This window comes from Gracilinanus agilis, chromosome 3 (assembly GCF_016433145.1).
Source record: "Gracilinanus agilis isolate LMUSP501 chromosome 3, AgileGrace, whole genome shotgun sequence".
Taxonomy (NCBI): Eukaryota; Metazoa; Chordata; class Mammalia; order Didelphimorphia; family Didelphidae; genus Gracilinanus; species Gracilinanus agilis.
The window spans coordinates 29,095,275-29,112,959 of record NC_058132.1 but is presented as its reverse complement, the minus strand read 5'-3'; the positions used below and the strand labels follow the sequence as shown (position 1 = coordinate 29,112,959).

The 17,685-nt window shown below is 52.8% G+C and overlaps 4 protein-coding genes across 7 annotated transcripts in view; 2 read left to right on the top strand and 2 right to left on the bottom strand.

The window, feature by feature from the left end:
• ALKBH6 (alkB homolog 6) overlaps window positions 1-4,006 on the top strand; it is a 19,233-nt gene extending 15,227 nt beyond the window's left edge. Inside the window, exons 2-7 of one of the 2 annotated variants that reach the window (XM_044667465.1) lie at window positions 321-379; window positions 476-544; window positions 1,028-1,088; window positions 1,336-1,487; window positions 3,191-3,313; window positions 3,418-4,006. In XM_044667465.1, the coding sequence (XP_044523400.1) occupies window positions 326-379; window positions 476-544; window positions 1,028-1,088; window positions 1,336-1,487; window positions 3,191-3,313; window positions 3,418-3,786 (828 nt within the window). In that variant the 5' untranslated portion in view covers window positions 321-325 and the 3' untranslated portion in view covers window positions 3,787-4,006. Of the gene's footprint in view, window positions 1-309; window positions 380-475; window positions 545-1,027; window positions 1,089-1,335; window positions 1,488-3,190; window positions 3,314-3,417 lie in introns of those variants that run through there. The other variant, XM_044667466.1, reaches the window with a different exon arrangement.
• Window positions 4,007-4,491: 485 nt separating this feature from the next.
• SYNE4 (spectrin repeat containing nuclear envelope family member 4) lies at window positions 4,492-6,897 on the top strand. Of its 3 annotated transcripts, none has more exons than XM_044667468.1 (4): window positions 4,492-4,940; window positions 5,368-5,541; window positions 5,664-5,906; window positions 6,582-6,897. In XM_044667468.1, exons 1-4 carry the CDS (start codon window positions 4,887-4,889, stop codon window positions 6,819-6,821), a joined length of 711 nt encoding a protein of 236 aa, XP_044523403.1. In that variant the 5' UTR covers window positions 4,492-4,886; the 3' UTR covers window positions 6,822-6,897. The 3 variants fall into 3 exon arrangements, with proteins under 3 accessions (XP_044523403.1, XP_044523402.1, XP_044523404.1); XM_044667467.1 differs by having other exon boundaries at window positions 4,493-4,940; window positions 6,525-6,897; XM_044667469.1 differs by having other exon boundaries at window positions 4,497-4,884; window positions 6,525-6,897.
• A 4,771-nt stretch (window positions 6,898-11,668) lies between these two features.
• Window positions 11,669-12,808, bottom strand: SDHAF1 (succinate dehydrogenase complex assembly factor 1). The gene has a single exon (XM_044671209.1). The coding sequence runs from the start codon at window positions 12,806-12,808 to the stop codon at window positions 12,476-12,478; it is 333 nt and encodes a 110-aa protein (XP_044527144.1). The 3' UTR covers window positions 11,669-12,475.
• An 808-nt stretch (window positions 12,809-13,616) lies between these two features.
• LOC123240906 (IgGFc-binding protein-like) lies at window positions 13,617-17,339 on the bottom strand. The gene is made up of 4 exons (XM_044668618.1): window positions 17,325-17,339; window positions 14,547-14,951; window positions 14,034-14,323; window positions 13,617-13,780 (listed from the first exon to the last, which is right to left on the bottom strand). Exons 1-4 carry the CDS (start codon window positions 17,337-17,339, stop codon window positions 13,723-13,725), a joined length of 768 nt encoding a protein of 255 aa, XP_044524553.1. The 3' UTR covers window positions 13,617-13,722.
• Between the last annotated feature and the right edge of the window lie 346 nt (window positions 17,340-17,685).

Sequence of the window (17,685 nt, the reverse complement as noted above, 5' to 3'; positions counted from 1 at the left end):
ATGAGGGGAATGGTCTGAGACTGAGGGAAGGGGGATGTTTTGGATTTGAGATGGGGGTGGGAAGTGGAATTGGGGGCTGGGGAAAATGGGTTGGTTCTGGTTAGTAATTGTGTGAAGCAGTTCTTGGAATGGGAAAAGGGATATAGGGGGCTAAAGAACAGCTTGGTGCAGGATGATTTTGGGGAGCAGGGTGGGTCTGGGGGAGAATGGGGGCAGGGAATGGGGGGCAGTGTTTGAAGGTCATAGGTGGTGGTGGTGGGGAAGCTGGGAGGGAAATGGAGGGGAGCAGTGGTAATCTCTGTCTTATGGCTTTCCTCCAGCAACCATGGACCAACTGGATGCTGTGATCCCTTCACTGGAACCCTTCAGGGTAGAGCAGGTGAGAGGGATGAGCCTGAGAAGGGTGAGGCTTGTCAGGGCTTAGCAGTCAGCCTCATCTCTCTGTCTGTCTGTCTCTCTCTCTCTTTTCTCATAGGTTCCACCCATCATTTACTATGTCCCAGATTTCATCTCTGAGCAAGAAGAGACAAAGCTGCTCCGACAGGTGACAATTGATTTCTGCTTCTAAACTCCTACAGCTCAGTTCGTGGGGAAAATATGCTGGTCTCTTTGCTGTTTTTTGAATGTGGAATTCCATCCCCCATCTCCTGTGTCTGCATAGTTTGTGCATGCCATGTACTCCCTCCCTCACTCTATTAGAATCCTTCTCTATGGCTCCCCTTCACAAGTATTTATCTCTCCAAGCCTCTGTTCACCTGCTGTCTCCTGTGGGAAGCCTTTCCTGGTCCCCCTAGTTGTTAGTGTTCTCTTCTTTCCTCCTCGAGTTAGCCTTTGCATACATAATTGCTTAGAGTAGAATGTAGGGGCAGTTTGTAGTTTTACCTTTGTATCTCTGGCATCTTGTACAATGCTTGGCATATAGTAGTAGGTGCCAAGAAAAATGGATTGAATTGGAGCAGGCCAGGGATATGCTATAATCATAGGAAGACTCCAGGGTCCCAGAGTCACACTCTGATCACCCCGTTAGGTGTATGAGGCTCCAAAGCCCAAATGGACACAGCTTTCAGGGCGGAAATTACAGAACTGGGGTGAGTGCTCCTCTGACCCTCCACCATGAACATTGTCCCCTTTACCCAGCCCCCAACCCCAGGCAGGACCTGGAAAGAGAGGGTGTCTCGACACTGTATCTCAGCCCTCTCAAGATACGTGGCCTTAGCCTAGAGGCCTTCTGTGATCCCCTGGATGGGTAGAGAGATTCCCTTGTCCCCTGGGAATGGGATGATCTGGGGGAGAAAGGTCACATCCCTCTTCTGCCTCCACCTTAACCCTCCCCAGGTGGGCTCCCCCACCCAAAGGGGATGGTGCCTGAACAGCTACCTCAGTGGCTCCAGCGCTGTGTGGACACGGTCTCCGGGCTTGGCCTGTTCGGGGGTGCCAAAGCTAATCATGTCCTAGTAAATGAATACCGGCCAGGAGAGGGCATCATGGTAAGTCAGAGCCCTGGTGTATATGAGTCTGTAGCCTTCTCCCACCTAGCCACAGGCCTGATGACACTGGGTTTCCTGACACCCCTCTAGTGGGAATCCCCCAGGTGCTCTCCAGACGCTGCCCCATGAAGGGATGAAAAGGCCAATGGGCAAGACCCAGAACTGGGACTCATCAGCTTTGAGATGATGATTCTAGTCCTGGGAGTGAATGAAGTTTCCCTGGGGAAAGGAAGAGAAGAGCTCCTGGAAGACACCCACATAGAAGGTGTGGGAGGAGCCTGGAGAATCTGGTGAAGGGCTGAAAGTGGGTAGTACCAGGGGAAAGAAAAGGTGGGAGACCTCCAGAAAGGCCCAAGAGCATCAGGAATATGGGGCAATCAGTGACCCTTGAGAGTTGGGGGGAGCAGGAGGGCAGATCGCTATGGGTCAGAAGAGTCAGCCTGGAGGGGAAGAAAAAGGTCAAAGCAGAGCTGGGAGAGAGTGTTGACATTAGGCTGAGGGAGTGTTTAGGCTAAAGGGAAGGAACAGGAGGGACTGAAGATGCCAGAGGCAGGAAGTGGTTGATGGGTCTGTGACGGGAGGGGAAGAGCCTGGTCAGAGCCAGAGAAAAGCTGAGAAAACCCCCTTTGTGCCAGTGGCATGTGAACTCCTAGAGGACAAGGCTTGTTAAAAAATGACATTTGACTTAGAACAATCCTGGAAGGGAGGAGTTCTTATGACCCCCATTTTACAGATGGGGAATCTAAGGCACTTTAAGTGACTTACCTGGGATCACACAGCTGGAAAATGCCTGAAGCAAGATTTGAACTCAGGTCTTCCTGACTCTGCCCTCTGTGCCACCTGGCTGAAGGGCAGCTAAAGATTAAGCCAGGGCCCAGGAGAAGAACCTCTGGTTCTGACCAGAGGGGACATTCAGAGTTCAGGATCTTAGGTGGTGTGTTAGAGAGTGATGGTGAGGGCTTTTTTGGGGGAGGGGTGGGGTGGGGCTCTGGGCATCTGGCTGGGGCGGAGGGCTAAGGAGCCCAAGGAAATGTGAATCAAAATTTCCAAAGCCAATAGGGTGGGACTGGCCAGGAAGATGCCGAGGCAGATGCCCACGTCCTGGAGTGTTCTGGTCAGCAGAGACAGTGAGGGGGCGTACAGGTCAGAGGAGAGAGCGTCCAGGCTGTCAGGATCCCAAGGGACTAGAAGCAGCTGTGAGGACAAGAAGGGGATTCCCTGAAATGCACCCTGATATCTACCAAGGTGTCCCCAGATAGGCCCAGTTCCTTCTTCAGTGACCTCCCCAGATGTTTCCCTTGGACAGTGTTGGTTTAAGCCCAAACTGTACCCTCAAGCTGCCTGTGAGCCCCGAATTACCCCAGACAGCGGAGGGAGGAAGTGCTTGCATTGGGCGGTTGGGCAGAGGAGCGGAGCTTGTGAACATTGTCCCCAGGCATAATAGAGAAAGGAAACAGCAGCCCCCTCTGGCATGCCAGGGCACGCGTGCCACGTCTTCACCAATGCTGTCTGAAGGGATGCTCCCAGAATTCTCCCTAAATGCCCCGCCAGTGCCCCTGCATCTCTGCCAACCCTCCCTCCATATACCCATTGGGCGCCCCATAGCTGTTCCCTTAAATGCCCCCAGAGAGACTCCCCCATGTTGTGGGGGTGGAGGGCCGTCTGGGTAAGAGCTCCACATTCCAGCGCTGCTCTCCCTCCAGCCCCATGAGGACGGCCCCCTGTACTACCCAACCGTCAGCACCATCAGCCTGGGCTCCCACACGATACTGGATCTGTACCCGCCTCGAGGGCCTGAGCTGGAGAAGGACCCCCAAGAGGAGCAGGTAAGGGGCAGGCAGGACCTCCCGCATCCCCCCTCCCAGTCAGCACCCTGACCCCTGCCAAGCCTGGCAGCTTTCCATTCTCCATCCTTGTCCTTTCTCTCCAGCCCCAGCTTCAGCCCAAGTTCTCTCTGCTGCTGGAGCCCCGAAGCCTCCTGGTCCTCCGAGGGGAAGCTTACACCCACTTTCTTCACGGGATCCGCCCAACATTGATGGACTCGTTGACCGAGACCCCAGTGGCCAATGCTTCTGCCTGCCCCTCTGCCCAGCCCGGGGCCCTGCTCCCCCGAGGCACACGGGTCTCTCTGACTATTCGAAGGGTCCCCAGAGTGCTCCGTACCAGCCTCTTGCTGAGCAAGCGATCCCTGAGCACTCCAGGGATCTCCAAACACCAGTTAAACCCAGGGATCTCCAAGCACCAATTAAACTCAGGGATCTCCAAGCACCAATTAAACCCAGAGATCTCTAAGCACTAAATAAACCCAGGGCTCTCCAAACACCAATTAAACCCAGGGATCAGATCACCAAGAACCAGTAAGCTCATTAAAACCATACAACCCTCCCTTGCTTGCCTCGGACTCCTGGGTCTGAGTCAGCAGAATTTAGGGAGAAAGCAATCCCAGTCCAGCCCTTGGGGAGATGATTTTGCCTGCAAAGTTCCCATCCTGGTTCAGGAATAAACTACACTTACCTCGACCTTTTAGAGTCATTGGGGTTGGACGTCCGTACCTCTGCTGAGGCAGGGATTGGTGGGTGCAGGCGCATGTAACCTGAAGAAGTGGGGGGGGCAGACACCTGGGTCCCCGAGGAAGGAGAAGAAGCTGGTGGGGAGCAGACACCTGGGTCCCTGAGGAAGGAGGAGGCAAGGCTGGGGGGGAGCAGACACCTGGGTCCCTGAGGAAGGAGGAGGCAAGGCTTGGGGGAGCAGACACCTGGGTGCACCCCTGGGTCCCTACGGAAGGAGGAGCCAGGGCCTGGGGGACTTGTAGGATGGGGACATCAAGATGTCCAGGGGCCAGTGAGAATTGGGCCTTGGGACTGAAGGGGTTACGGTTGCCCAAGCGTCACCTGAGCTGGGAATCGGGTTTCCTGGGTGCTGGCTCCACCCCAGCTAGGGGGAGGGGGAGGGGAAGGGAAAGGGCTCCGGCCTCCCTGAGGAGACACCCCCAGTCCTGGGTGAGACTCCAGAGGGCCCTCTGAAGGGCTGTCCCTTTCCTTGGAGGATAGGAAGCTGGGAAATAGGCTTGTTGGGTCCCTGGGGGGGAGCCTGGCCAGAGACGCCCCATTCCCTTCCAGCCCCTGCGCCCTGGCTTCCCTTTTGTCACCGGGCCCCCCGGCCCCTGCGCCCTGGAATGCTGGCATCCAGAATCCTCCTCCTTTGCCCCTCAGAGGCTTGTGTCCAGACAGGCCTTCTCACTTCCTGCTTCCTGCCAGGCCCTGGAGGTCCCTCCTAGACCTGGACGCCCTGAACTTTCCTATTAGCAGCAGCAGATGCGGGGCTGCCTGGGGACAGTGCCTGGACCTTGGCCCCTGCTGGGAGCAGCTGCTGGCCCAGCCTGACTCAGCAGCCCCAGGTATGGTGGGAAGGAGGACGAGGAGGCTGCCTGGGAGGGGCTCCGCAGAGGGAGAGGTTTGTGAGGGACAGTCTGGGACAGCCTGGAGAGTCGGGCTCTGGGGAGAGGAGGGTCGTCGAGGCCTCGGAGAGGTCCCCACCGCAGTGACTGGGCTGGCCGAGCCCCGGGGCCTCCTGGGACAGATAGAAAGGCGGAGGGTCAGAGGTTGACATGGGGACCCAGAGTGGGCTCAGGAGATGGCCTGGACCTTTGGGCCTCTCCTAGGGGTCAGTTGAGGGGGCCATTGCCACATACCTGGGTTCTTATGGGGTGAGGGAGGCCCTGGGTCTCTGAGGGGGGCAGTGGGCCGGGCCTGTCCTCACAGGATGGGTCCACCTGGAGAGAGTGGCTGACTGGAGCCTCTGAGCTTTGGGGGGCTCCTGGAGGCCTGGGTCTCTGTGGGGGTGGGGAGGGATTGCTCCCCAGTGTCTGGGTTCCCCCTAGGCCTTCCTGGCCAATGATCAGCAAGCTGAAGAGTCAGTGGAGGGGCTGATGCGGAGGAGGGAGCCCTGGAGCACAGCCACCCTTGAAGAGGGCGGGCAGGCCTCACTTGCCCACTATGAGGGCGTCTTCCGGTGTCTAGGGCGGCATCGAGGCCGGTTGATCGCCTACAGCCTGGTATGGACCACGCAGGCCCTTGTGTCCCCTTCCTCGGGCAGCGGTGATCCCTGCCCGCCGAGTCCTGGAGCGCCCCCTTCCCCCGACGCCCCTGATCCCAGCCCTTCGACCTCTGTTTGCAGGTGTTTGAGGACCCTGCCTCGCTCCAGGATCCAGACTCGGACACTGACTCGGAGGGGCCTGGCACTGGCTCAGGGAGTCTGGGCCCAGGGGTTGGGACTGGGGGTCCCCCGCTGGAAGGTTCCATCGCTGAGCTGGAATGGGACCCCACAGGGGATGTGGGGTGGCTGGGTGCCCTCAGGAGCAGGACAGTGTGGACGCCGGGGTCTCCCTGTGACGTGTGTGGCCGTGCTGAGCCCCTGGCGGTGAGTGAGATCTGGGCAAGGGCAGGAGGGAGTGGGTCCTCTCTCCGGGCTCTGGGTCAGGGCTTGGATACCCCTATGACAGGCGGCCGCCCCTCCAGACTCTGCCTCCGTCCCTTTGTCTCCCTGGTGACCCTCTTGGCTTCGGGTCTCTGCCCAGTGAGACCCTGGGCTCTCCCTCCAGTCCTTCTGGGATGCCTTATCTCTGTCCGTCCTTCCTGTGGGTCCTGCTCCTCGCTCTCGGATGTCCCGGCCATCTCTGCTCCCTTTGTCTCTGCCTCTGCCCTTCCCATAACTGTCATGGAGGGGTCGAGGTGGGAGCGAGAATGAAGAGGAAAGGAGGAGACGGGCAGTGACTGGAGGAGAGAGACAGAACATCCCCAGAGCAGAGATCCAGGGGAAGAAGGGCAGAGCCGTATGGAATCTCTCCCACCCCCTCCGTCTGGGATGATGCAGGGGGCTCCCCCGAGGCCCCAGGGCTCTGCAGCCAGGCGAGGCGGGGGGGGGGGTGCTTAGGAGAGATGTTGGGAGGCATTTGGCCCTCTGCCACACGCTCGGGTCCCCTGGCCTGCACAGAAGTCTTTCCAGATCCACAGTTCCCATTTTTCTTGCTCTGTATAGGTCTGGTCCCTCCGGGGACCGCCATGGGGTCCTCCCTTGTCTTCATTCCGCACTCAGGACAGGAAGCAACCGAGCCCTGAAGATGTGCCTGTGCTGATCCCTACGGGTTCTGAGGGTCCCAAGGAGGGACGAGGACCCCGCTGGCCCCGCCGGACCCTCTTCTTCCTGCTCCTCCTGCTCCTGCTCGGTGCCGCATGTCTCCTGCCCCCCCCAGGGGGGCCTCATTGCCCCCCTCCACGGCTTCCTGGGCCCCTGCACCTTGTCCTCAGCTACGTCAACGGGCCACCTCCAACCTGAGCCCTGGGGGCTGGGGGCTTCCAAGCAGAGACTCCATTTTCTTCCTCTGGATCCCTGGAATAAAATTTAAAGTACAGCCTCCTGCAGAGTTTTTTGTGTGGGGGTGTCTCCCTCCCCTCCTGGCCCTGCGCACCCTCCAGGTAGACAATTCATGGTCAGAAGAGGGAGCCAGGAGAGCCCCGTGTCGTAGGGGACTCTTCGGGAGTTAGTGTCTCCCCTGGCTCGCCCAGCCACCTCCGGTGGGTGTGGGACTGACCCCAGTGTCATCAGCACTCCACAGACCCCTCACCCCATCCCCTGGACATCCAGCTTTAGGAACAGGCACTTACTCCAGTCAGTGGTGTATTCACACCAAACACAATTCTTTTCGTTACCTTTACTTTCCATCTGTATAGTGGTTCCAAGGCAGATGAGCTATAAGGGCTAGGCAGTGGGGGTGAAGTGCCTTGCCCAGGGTCACCCAGCTAGGAAGGGTCTGAGGCTACTTTTGAACCTAGGAAGGACCTCCAGGCCTGGCTCTCTATCCCCTGAGCCACCCACCCAGCTGCCCCCACTAACCACAGGTTGAATCCTCAGTCACATTTGAGGTTTCTAGAAGGCAGGATCCATCCGTGTTTGATTACTCCCAGCAGCCCTCAGGCCCAGGGCTATGAGGAACAGATCTGCGGGCCTCAAGGACACCAGAGCCTTCTTCCTCCTACTGAGCCCCGCTACTACAGCCGGCCAGATCCCAGGGTAACAGACCCTCAGGGTCCAGCCAGGGGGGTGGATGAGAGGCCCTCAAGGGTCATTGTTTGGCATTCGAGTGGACTTGGGATCAGGAACTCCTGGCTTCAAACCCCATCTGAGGTATGTTTCTATAAACTTAGGCACTTCACTTAGACTTCGTGCCTCAGTTGCCTCATCTGCAAAATGGAAGGACTTGATGCCATCTAAGTCACCCTTTAGTTCCACATTTGAGGTCTTTTATTTTCCAATAATATCCTATTTTTTCCCAATTACACACTGAAACGATTTTTAACATTTGTTTTCTCACATCTCGACTTCCCGCTCCTGAGATCTTTTATAGACATAGACGTCCACTGTGGCGTCAGCTACCCAAGTTTAGGGGAAGAGAGGAGCGGCCACTGCTCCAAGGAAGCCGAGGATCCCAGGCCAGGGGCGCCTGATTATGGCCCGTCCCAGTGTGCCTCCATCAGTAGTCCAGGACCAGAGGGCATCCTTGCCAGGGGCCTGTGCCAGGTCATAGGAGTGGCTGGATTTTCAAAGGAAACGAAGAAGCCAGACCAGCCTTGACCAGAAGCCTCCTCGGTGTCAGCAGACAGGTTCTCCAGGTCACCAGAGATCAATATCCCAATGTTTTCTTCCTCCCCTTTGGCTCCAGCCCCTTAAGTGACACTCCTCCGTCTCCCAACGCCATCTCTCGGGAGACCTTGGCACCAATCTAAGCATTCATTTATTTTTAAAACCCTTGCCTTCTGTCTTAGAATCAATATTAAGTATCCATTCCAAGGCAGAAGAGCAGGAAGGGCTAGGCAGTGGGGGTTAAGTGACTTGCCCAGGGTCACCCAGCTAGGAAGTATCTGAGGCCAGATTTGAACCCAGGACCTCACATCTATCCACCTCTCTCTCTATCCACTGAGCCCCTTAGTTGCTTGTTGAGTGAGTTTCTAATAATTAGCTGGTTAACTCCAAGTTCTGACAGGCTACGGATTGCCCAAGCTTATGGTGAAAGGAAGCTATCCATCACAGATAACATCATTAGCAAGTGTTTTCTTAGGTGTTTATCAGATTTGGGGAACACTTATCATTAGCAGGTTACTAAATCTGGTGGAACACATGTCATTAGGAGTTGTTTATCAGAGCTGGGGGACATGAGGGCATTGCCAAACTCTATCCCTTGAGTCATCTTATTACAGAAAAGCAACTTACTATAACAACTATTCGGTTTTAAAAAGCAAGTTTAAAATAAAATGGAGGGGCAGCTGGTGGCTCAATGGCCAGAGAGGCAAGCCTAGAGATGGGAGGTCTTGTGTTCAAATGTGGCCTCAGACACTTCCTAGCTGGGAGACCCTGGGTAAGTCACTTAATCCCCATTGCCTGGCCCTTACCGCTCTTCTGCTTTGGAATCAATGCTTATTATCAATTCTAAAACAGAAGGTAAGAGTTAAAAAAAAAAACAACAGAGGAGGCGAAGCCAAGATGATAGAGTAAAGTTAGCATATTTTTGCAAGCTCTTCAGCATTCTCCTGTAAAGAACCTCAAAAAGTACATCAAATCTAGTTCTAAGCAAAAAACCAAGAAGTTAGAATGAGTCATTTTTCCATCTGAGGGCAATTTAGGAGGACAGAAACTACAGGCCTTAGAGGTTTCATCAGTGGTGGCAGCACCAATACCAGGAGGGTTCAGCACTCAGAGGCGGTAAGGGCCAGAAAGACATGAACAAAATTAAAGAAACTATAAATAAATTAAATAAACATAGAATAATTTACCTGTCAGATCTATGGGAAAGGAAAGAATTTAAGACCAAGCAAGAGATAGAGAGCATTACAAAAGGTAAAATGAATAATTTTGATTGCATTAAATTAAAAAGGTTTGGTACAAAACAAATCCAATACAACCAAAATTAGAAGAGAAGCAATAAATTGGGGGAAAAATGTTTATAACAAAACCTCTGACAAAAGGCCTAATTTCTCAAATTTATTAGGAACTAAATCAATTGTACAAAAAAATCAAACCATTCCTCAATTGAGAAATGGGTAAGGGACATGAATGATAAAGAAAAGATAAAGAAATCAAAACTTTCAAGAAGCACATGAAAAGGTGTTCTAAATCCTTCCTGATGAGAGAAATGCAAATCAAAACAACTCTGAGGTACCACCTCACACCTAGCAGATTAGCTAACATGACTACAAAGGAAAGTGATAAATGTTGGAGGGGATGTGGCAAAATTGGGACACTAATGCATTGCTGGTGGAGTTGTGAATTGATCCAACCATTCAGGAAGACAATTTGGAACTATGCCCAAAGGGCTTTAAATGATTGCTTGCCCTTTGATCCAGCTAGGTTTGTACCCCAAAGCCATAATAAGGAAAAAGACTTCTACAAAAATATTTATAGTCGCACTCTTTGTGGTGGCAAAGAATTGGAAAATGAGGGGATGTCCTTCCATTGGGGAATGGGTGATCAAATTGTGGTATCTGCTGGTGACGGAATACTATTGTACTCAAAGGAATAAAGAATTGGAGGAATTCCATGTGAACTGGAACGACCTCCAGGAATTGATGCAGGATGAAAGGAACAGAACCAGGAGGACATTGTCCACAGAGACTGATATACTGTGGTAAAATCGAATGTAATTGACTTCTGTACTAGCAGCAATACAATGATCCAGGTCCAGGAGAATTTTGAGGGACTTATGAGAAAGAACACTATCCACACCCAGAGAAAGAACTGTGGGAGGAGAAACAGAAGAAAAGCAACTGCTTGAACACATGGGTCAATAGGGATATGATTGGGGATGTAGACGCTAAATGATCACCCTAGTGCAAATATTAATAATGTGGAAATAGTTCTTGATCAATGATATATGTAAAACCCAGTGAAATCGTGCATTGGCTATGGGAGGGGAGAAGAAGGGGGGAGGAAAAGAACATGAATCATGTAACCATGGAAAAATATTCTAAATTAATCAAATTTTAAAAATTAAAAAAAAAGACATTATCAGGGGACCCCTGTGCTAGCACTGGGGATGGGACTGGGAATATGTTTTTCTAAATATTCACCTATTTCATTTAGACTGTCAGTTTTTATTGGTATATAATTGGGTAAAATATCACCCAATAATTGCTTTGATTTCATCTTTATTGATTCACCCTTTTCATTTTTGATCCTGGTAATTTGGTTCTAAGACAACTGGGAAATTTTCCTTTAGAATTTCTTGAAATATGTTAGCAAATTAGGGGAGCATGAAAAAATTACCTGCCAGATCTATGGACAGGAGAATTCCTGACCAAATAAGCTAGAATCATGGGAGGTAAAATGGATAATCTTGATTACATTAAATTAAAAATAAAACCAAGGCAGCTAAAATTAGAAGGAAAACAAGAAAATGGTGGTTGAGGTGGGTGGATCCAATTTTACATTAAGTTTCACCAATAAAGATCTTATTTCTTGGGAACACTAATGCTTTACTGGTGGAATTGTGAATTAATCCAATCATTCTGGAAGGCAATTTAGAATTATGCCCAAAGGGCTTTAAAAGAATGCATCCAGCAATACCATTACTGAGCCCATATCCCAAAGAGATCCAAGAGAAAAGGACTTGTTTGTCCAAAAATAATTTTAACAGGGGGCAGCTGGGTAGCTCAGTGGATTGAGAGTCAGGCCTAGGGAGGTCCTAGGTTCAAATCCAGCCTCAGACACTTCCCAGCTGTGTGACCCTGGGCAAGTCACTTGACCCCCATTGCCCACCCTTACCACTCTTCCACCTAGGAGCCAATACACAGAAGTTAAGGGTTTAAACAAAAAAATAATAATAATTTTAGCAGCTCTTTTTGTGGCAGCAAAGAGTTGGACACTGAGGGGATGTCCATCAGTTGGGGAAGGGCTGAGCAGGTTGTAGCATCTGAATGGATGCTATTGTGCCTTAAGAAGTGATGAGCAGGATGTTTTCAGAAAAACCCGGGAAGACTTCTATGATCTGATGCAGTGCAATATTGGAATAAGGATAAGGCCTAGCCATTCTGGTCAATACAATAACCCATAACAATTCCAAAGGGACAACAATGAAAAATGCTCTGCACCTTCCGAGAAAGAGAACTGATGAACTGAGGGCAAATTGAAGCTGATTTTTTCACTTTATTTATTTATTTATTTTTTGCAACATGAAGTGGAAATGTTTTTCGTGACTTCACATGTATAATGAGTATCACAAACACTGCCTTCTCAGTGGGCGGAGGCAGAATGTAAAGTCATGTAAAAAATGGAGTCAGTTACATCAAGACAACAAACTTATTCTTACTCCAGTGCCAGGTGTTCAGATTAGGGAGACCAAAATGACAGTCCCCGCCTTCAGGGGGCTTAAGAAGGTCTACCACAATCTAATGGGGGAGACAGAAGCGGGGGCAAATGGGGCCCATCTTATTGGGGGAGGGGAGAACAGAAGCCCCAGAATCAGGCCCCAAGGCTCTCCCTGCTGATCCTCAGAGCACAGACTGGAGAAGGGCTGTAGAGAGAGGAGGGAGTGAGCCACCCCCGGGGGCTCCTAGGAGTCCAGGGAAGATTTGGGTCAAAGTCTGGATACTCTGGGTATTGGCGTGCTTTTCTCTTCCTTTCCCCCAAGCGGTCCAGAGAAGTCTGCGGTGGGAGCTCGTAAGGTGAAGGAGGAGAGTGTTCTCAGGGGCTACGAGGGCTTCTAGGAGTCTGAGGGTTCAACTCTGGAGTCTCGGGGTCCGGGGTTTTCTGGCTTTCTTTCTTTTCCCCCAGGCAGTCAAGGGCAGTATACGGCGAGAGCCTGGAAGGTGCAGGAGGGAGAGTGTGTCCAAGGTCTGAGGGGGCTTCTAGGAATCTTAAGAGTCCAACTCTGGAATCTCGAGGTGTTGGCACTGGGGATCTGGGTTTCTTGGGGGGGCTCTTCCTTCCCCCCAGGCAGTCTACGGCGGGACATTGTGCCCAGGGTCTGTGGCCGCGCGCTGGTCAGTGTCTGTGGGCGGCTCCTTGTGGGGGGTTGCGGGCTGCGACCCCGGGTCTTTCCCCGGCACGAAGAAGCCCAGCGCCGTGGTGTGGCCGCCCCGCAGCTGCTCCAGCTGGCGCCGCCCGCGCCGGTACAGGTACTCTATTCGCTGAACGTCGCCCCGAGGCAACCGTGCGCGCTCGCGGAACTCGGCCCGGACCCGCGCCTCGGCGCCGGGCTTGCCTCGCGCGGCGCGCAGCAGCTCGCGGTACAGGCCGAGGACCTGCCTCTGCAGCCGGCTGTGCCTGCTCATGGCCGGCAGCAAGGGGGTGGAGACCTTCCGGGGTGACTCAGGTCTCTCGAGGACTACCGCGAACAGACCGAGGTCCGGGAGCTACGAGAAATGGCCAGGCTCCGCGCGTCTGGAGTCCCCACCGCCTATTGGCCGCCGCGCCCCGTGACGTCACAATAGGAGGCGTGTCCTCTTCCCTCCCTCCGCGTCCTTGAGCGGCAAGGGGCGGAGGGAGACCGGTCTGGCCTGGCTGGGGTTGGGCTATGGGACTGGGCGCTCCCCCCCCCTTCCCCCCCGAAGGTCGGGGGAGTGAGGGGAGAAGAGAAGGCCAGGTGGGGAGGGAGCGTGCACGGTGCGTGTCCCAAGCATTGGGGAGCCCAGGGTCGCTTGGCCCCACGGGGCAGAACCAGTGGGCCAGGTTTAACCTGTTTAGGCTGGAGGCCCGGGGAGTCCCCCAGGGCGCTAATGGGCTCGGGAAGGAGGGGGTCCCTCTCCCGGCGGCCTTGCAATAAACTTGGCTCCCCCTTATATGGTGCACACTTCCCCCTTCCAATCCTGAACTTGGGGGATTCCGTGTCGGGAGCCCCGGAGGGGGTGGGGGCTGGGGGGCGGGGCTGGCCCCTCGGGGCTCTGATGGAGCGGAGTGTGGGAAGAATGGGACCCAGAAGAGTCTCGGGGTGCCGGGGGAGGAGAGCTGCAGAGCTGGAGCGAGGGGCTTCCGCCTCTGGGGTCAGGGGCTAAGCAGAGCGGAGTCTGTGGGCAAGGGACGAGGAAGCACTCAATGGGGAAGGAGGGGGAAGCGCCCCAAGGCCACAAATGCTTCCAGACGTTTGCCAAAATCCATTTATTGACGACCTCAGCAGAGACAGACAGGGCCCTGGCCAAAGGTGCCAGGCCTTTGTGGGAGTGGGCGAACCACAAGAGCAGCACCATTATTAAGTAGAAAAATAATCTTCCTTGTAGACAGGGGAGTGCGCCTTCTCCGTGCTGTGGCTGAGAGAGAGAGAGAGAGGTGGGGTTAGGGGGCTTCTGGGGCTTTTGGGGGGCTGGCCTGGTCTGGGATGCTGTTTGCCTGCGTCCTGGCAATGGACTGATGTGGGGGACCCGAGCTGCTTTGGGTATGGGCCCCTTGGGGCCTGTGAGAGGAGGGGAGAAGCCCCGGGTATTCAATGGGGGGGCTGGGATTGGGCTGAGTCCTGGCAAGGCTCAGGGCCCTGCTTGGAGGGAAGAAAAATGGTCTCCTTACCAGCGCCTGAAGGCTCGAGCCTGACAGGACCTGAAGACATCATCCAGGCTAGAAGCAGGAAGCCCACCCCTGAGTCGGAGGTCATCCTGGGGGTCCCCGTTGAAGTCACCGCAGGCAGCTTGCAGCTGGCCACCCAGGGCCCCGGCAGCCCTCAGGACCACTGTACCCCCTGGGCCCGCCAGCACCCGAAGGAGGGGGGGTCTCTCCACAAGGACTTTCCCAGAGCCAGCCCATCGGGCCATGACCCCTCCGCAGACCCTGGCTGGGAGCTGGGCCCTATGTCCATTCACCTTAAGGGGAGAAAAGGAAGTCGGGGGGGCCTGGGTGAGGATGGGAGCCTGGATCCCCGTGTTCCTTGTGGGGTGGGGGACTTGGGGAAGAAGAATGAGCAGCTGCCTAGAGTGTGGGGAGGAGAACCCTGCCTTTCTCCTTTGAGGAAGATAATAAAAGGGCATTTAAAGTTGTGGATGCGGTCAATAAGGGCCTTTGAGCACGGGGCGGCCATCCACTTACCCAGACCTCCCCGCCGGGCCCCACGGCCACACAGCCGTCCCTGAAGCGAATGATGACCCATGCTCGTGGGGCCGGGCAGGCTGGGCAGGCTGGGTATTCTGTGAGCACACGGAACCACGCAGGATTCCGGGGGTTGGCGTCAGCCAGGACTGCCAGCTCGTAGGCACCGGGGGCAGCAAGGGCAGGGACTCTGCCTTGGAAGCCATCGAAAGTGGTGAAGAGACCTCCAGGTACCAGGCGACAGGTGGCACTGCCCTTGCCAGGGGGCCTCCCGCAGAGGCGAACGCCGCGGTCCAGAATGCAGCCCGAGCTTCGGGGACACTGGAACGGTTGGCACCGTAGGCGACCCCCTGCCTGGCAGATGCAGCGTTCCCGGCAGCCTGGGAGGACCAGAGACTCACCCACCTGGGGAGAGGAAGGACATCTGGTCAGACCGGACCCTCCTGGTCACTCTCCAGGGCAGTTTGTTTCAAACTAGCTCCTCCAACCCTTTCTTTCTTTTTAAAAAACCTTTACTTTATCTTAGAATCAATACTGTGTTTTGATTCCAAGGCAGAAGAGCCATAAGGGCTAGGCAGTGGGGGTGAAGTGACTCACCCAGGGTCACACAGCTCCAATTATTCACTTAGGAGACCTGCACTTGGAGATACAGCACATGGTGCTAAAGATCCTAAAGTTGTCAGGCAGAACCCTAGAGGCAGGGGATCATAAATCCAGAGCCTGAAGGGCCCTCTTAGACAATATAGTCCATTTTACAGATGGGCAAAATAAGGCCTGGGGAAATGAAATGACTAAAATCTTTGATTTCCTCATCTGAAAAATGGATTTGAGGAGGGTGTTTTATAAGTCTTCCAAGTGCTGCGTTTCCCTGTAATCCCGGGATGGCTGAGTTCAGGAGCTGAGCAGCTCTTTGGAATAAGGCCTATGTGTCCATACCACTAAGTCCCCCCAACCTCCCAGCAAGTCTCTTCTGCCTGCCTCCGTTTCCTTAACTATAAAATGTAGATAATAGCACCTAACTCTCATAATGGGCATCTAGCTGAGCCATAGATAAAGCACCAGGTCTGGAATCAGGAAGACTCATCTCCCCAGAGTTCAAACCTGGCCTCAGTCACTTACTGTGTGACCTTGGGCAAGTCACTTTGTTTGCCTCACAAAGAGTCTGACGTGACTGAAACGATAGAAAAACAACTCCCATGGAGAGAATTTGGAACTCAAAACTTTTTAAAAATGAATGTAAAAAATTATTTTTTTATGAGATGGTGGAAAAAACCAAAATATTATTTTTAAAAATAGAGAAAAAAACCAACTCCCGCAATAGTTGGGACAATTGAATAGGATAATATTTCTGTAAGGGCAGCTAGGTGGATTGAGTGCTGGGGCTGAAGTCATCTTTCTGAGTTCAAATCCAGCCAAAGTCACTTGTGCAACACTGGGCAAGTCACTTTCGCCCTCTTGGCCTCAGTTTCCTCATTTGTCACATGAATGACAAGAGAAGGAAATGGCAAACTAGCTATATGACCCTGGACCAGTCACTTCACCCTGTTGGTCTCAGTTTTCCCATCTGTAAAATAAGCTGGAGAAGGACGTGGCAAACCACTCCAGTATTTTTGCCAAGAAAACCCCAAACGATTTAGCCTTTAAAAGATTGCTCTAGAGCAAAAATGAACAATATGGAAATAGGTGTCAAGGGATAACATTTGTACAACCCAGTGGAATTGTGCATCAGCTCTGGGAGGGGAGAGGGAAGAGGGAAGGGAAAGAAAATGAATCATGTAAACAGGGAAAAATATTTTTAAAATAAATAAAAATTAAAAAACCCCACACCAAATGGGGTCACAAAGAGTCAGACACAACTGGTTTGCCTCAGTTTCCTCATCTATAAAAAGAGCTGGAGAAGGATGTCGCAAACCACTCCAGTATTTTTAGCAAGAAAACCCCAAATGGGGTCATGAAGAGTCTGAAATGCCCGAACAACAGCACCGTATAAATGCTAGCTATTCGCGTTATAATTGTAATTACTCAAACCCCCTTGCTCTCATGCTCCAGCTCTTCTCTTGTGAACAGAAGAACAGTAACAGACACTGATGGGGACAGGACGCTTAAGGCTCCCAAAGTGTCTTCCTGCCTCATCTCAATCTGCCCAGCTGGGCCTCCCGGCTGGCTCCTCGCTGCCAGGCTCCAGGAGGATCCACTTCCTTGAGAAACATAACTGAGGATTTGATTCTTTTTTCGGTGTCATTGACTGGTGACAAAATTTCTTACAGCAGAAGCTCTGGGGAACGTCTGAAGCTTCCGCCTGTTCAAGCAAAACACTGTGTCCCTCGGGGGAGTCCACACAGAGAACCAGCTCTGGTCCTCCTTCTCTCAATAGCTCTTCCAGCAACCCTACACTGGCCTTTCTCCCAAATGGACCAGACACGGCGCCAGAGCGAGATGTCCAGCGTAGACATTCTGCATCTCCATTCTGGCTTTATCAATATGGTCTTTGGCCCAGCCTGTATGAGTCTCAGTAGCAACACATTTCTCACAGCTGCTGTCAGTATGGCACAGTGGAAAGAGTTCTGGAGTCAGAAGTTCTGGGTTCAAATCCTCCCGCTGTCACTTTTCCCCTTGTGATCTTGGGCAAGGTATCTCCTGAGGGATGAGGGCCCTGCACCAGAGAGCCTCTGGGGTCCTTTCAGCCTTAATCTGTAGTCTCTAACTTGGAGAGGTCAATCTCTGCTCTCCACAACACCTTTAGCTCTGGTCCCCAAGTGACTGGATAGCCAAGCTTACCAGCCTCGACGGCATATTCCCTTTGAAAGAATTCAAAAGGGAAAAAGTATTCACGACCTCTGCTTATGCCAATTTGCATCAGTTCATACAAATATGAATGTGACAATGAATGACATCTTGGCCATACTCAGACCTGATGGCAGGAAATATGCCAGAATTTATTTTTTTATTTTTTAAAAATAGAAAATTTTTAATTTATTTATTTTTTAAAATAATTTTTATTTGTTTATTATTTATTTTAAACCCCTGACCTTCCACCTTAGAATCAATACTAGATATTGGTTCCAAGGCAGAAGAATGGTAAGGGCTAGGCAACGGGGGTTAAGTGACTTACTCAGGGTCACACAGCTAGGAAGTATCT

Excerpts from the sequence above, each read along its gene's own strand:
- SYNE4 (XM_044667467.1), top strand. The coding sequence starts at position 4,887 with ATGGTGGGAAGGAGGACGAGGAGGCTGCCTGGGAGGGGCTCCGCAGAG. Across the intron at positions 5,542-5,663 it reads GGTTGATCGCCTACAGCCTG|GTGTTTGAGGACCCTGCCTC; the intron begins GTATGGACCACG and ends CTCTGTTTGCAG. Across the intron at positions 5,907-6,524 it reads GCCGTGCTGAGCCCCTGGCG|GTCTGGTCCCTCCGGGGACC; the intron begins GTGAGTGAGATC and ends TGCTCTGTATAG.
- SDHAF1 (XM_044671209.1), bottom strand. The coding sequence starts at position 12,808 with ATGAGCAGGCACAGCCGGCTGCAGAGGCAGGTCCTCGGCCTGTACCGC.
- LOC123240906 (XM_044668618.1), bottom strand. Across the intron at positions 14,324-14,546 it reads GGCCCGGCGGGGAGGTCTGG|GTGAATGGACATAGGGCCCA; the intron begins GTAAGTGGATGG and ends TCTCCCCTTAAG. Across the intron at positions 13,781-14,033 it reads GCTCGAGCCTTCAGGCGCTG|CCACAGCACGGAGAAGGCGC; the intron begins GTAAGGAGACCA and ends TCTCTCTCTCAG.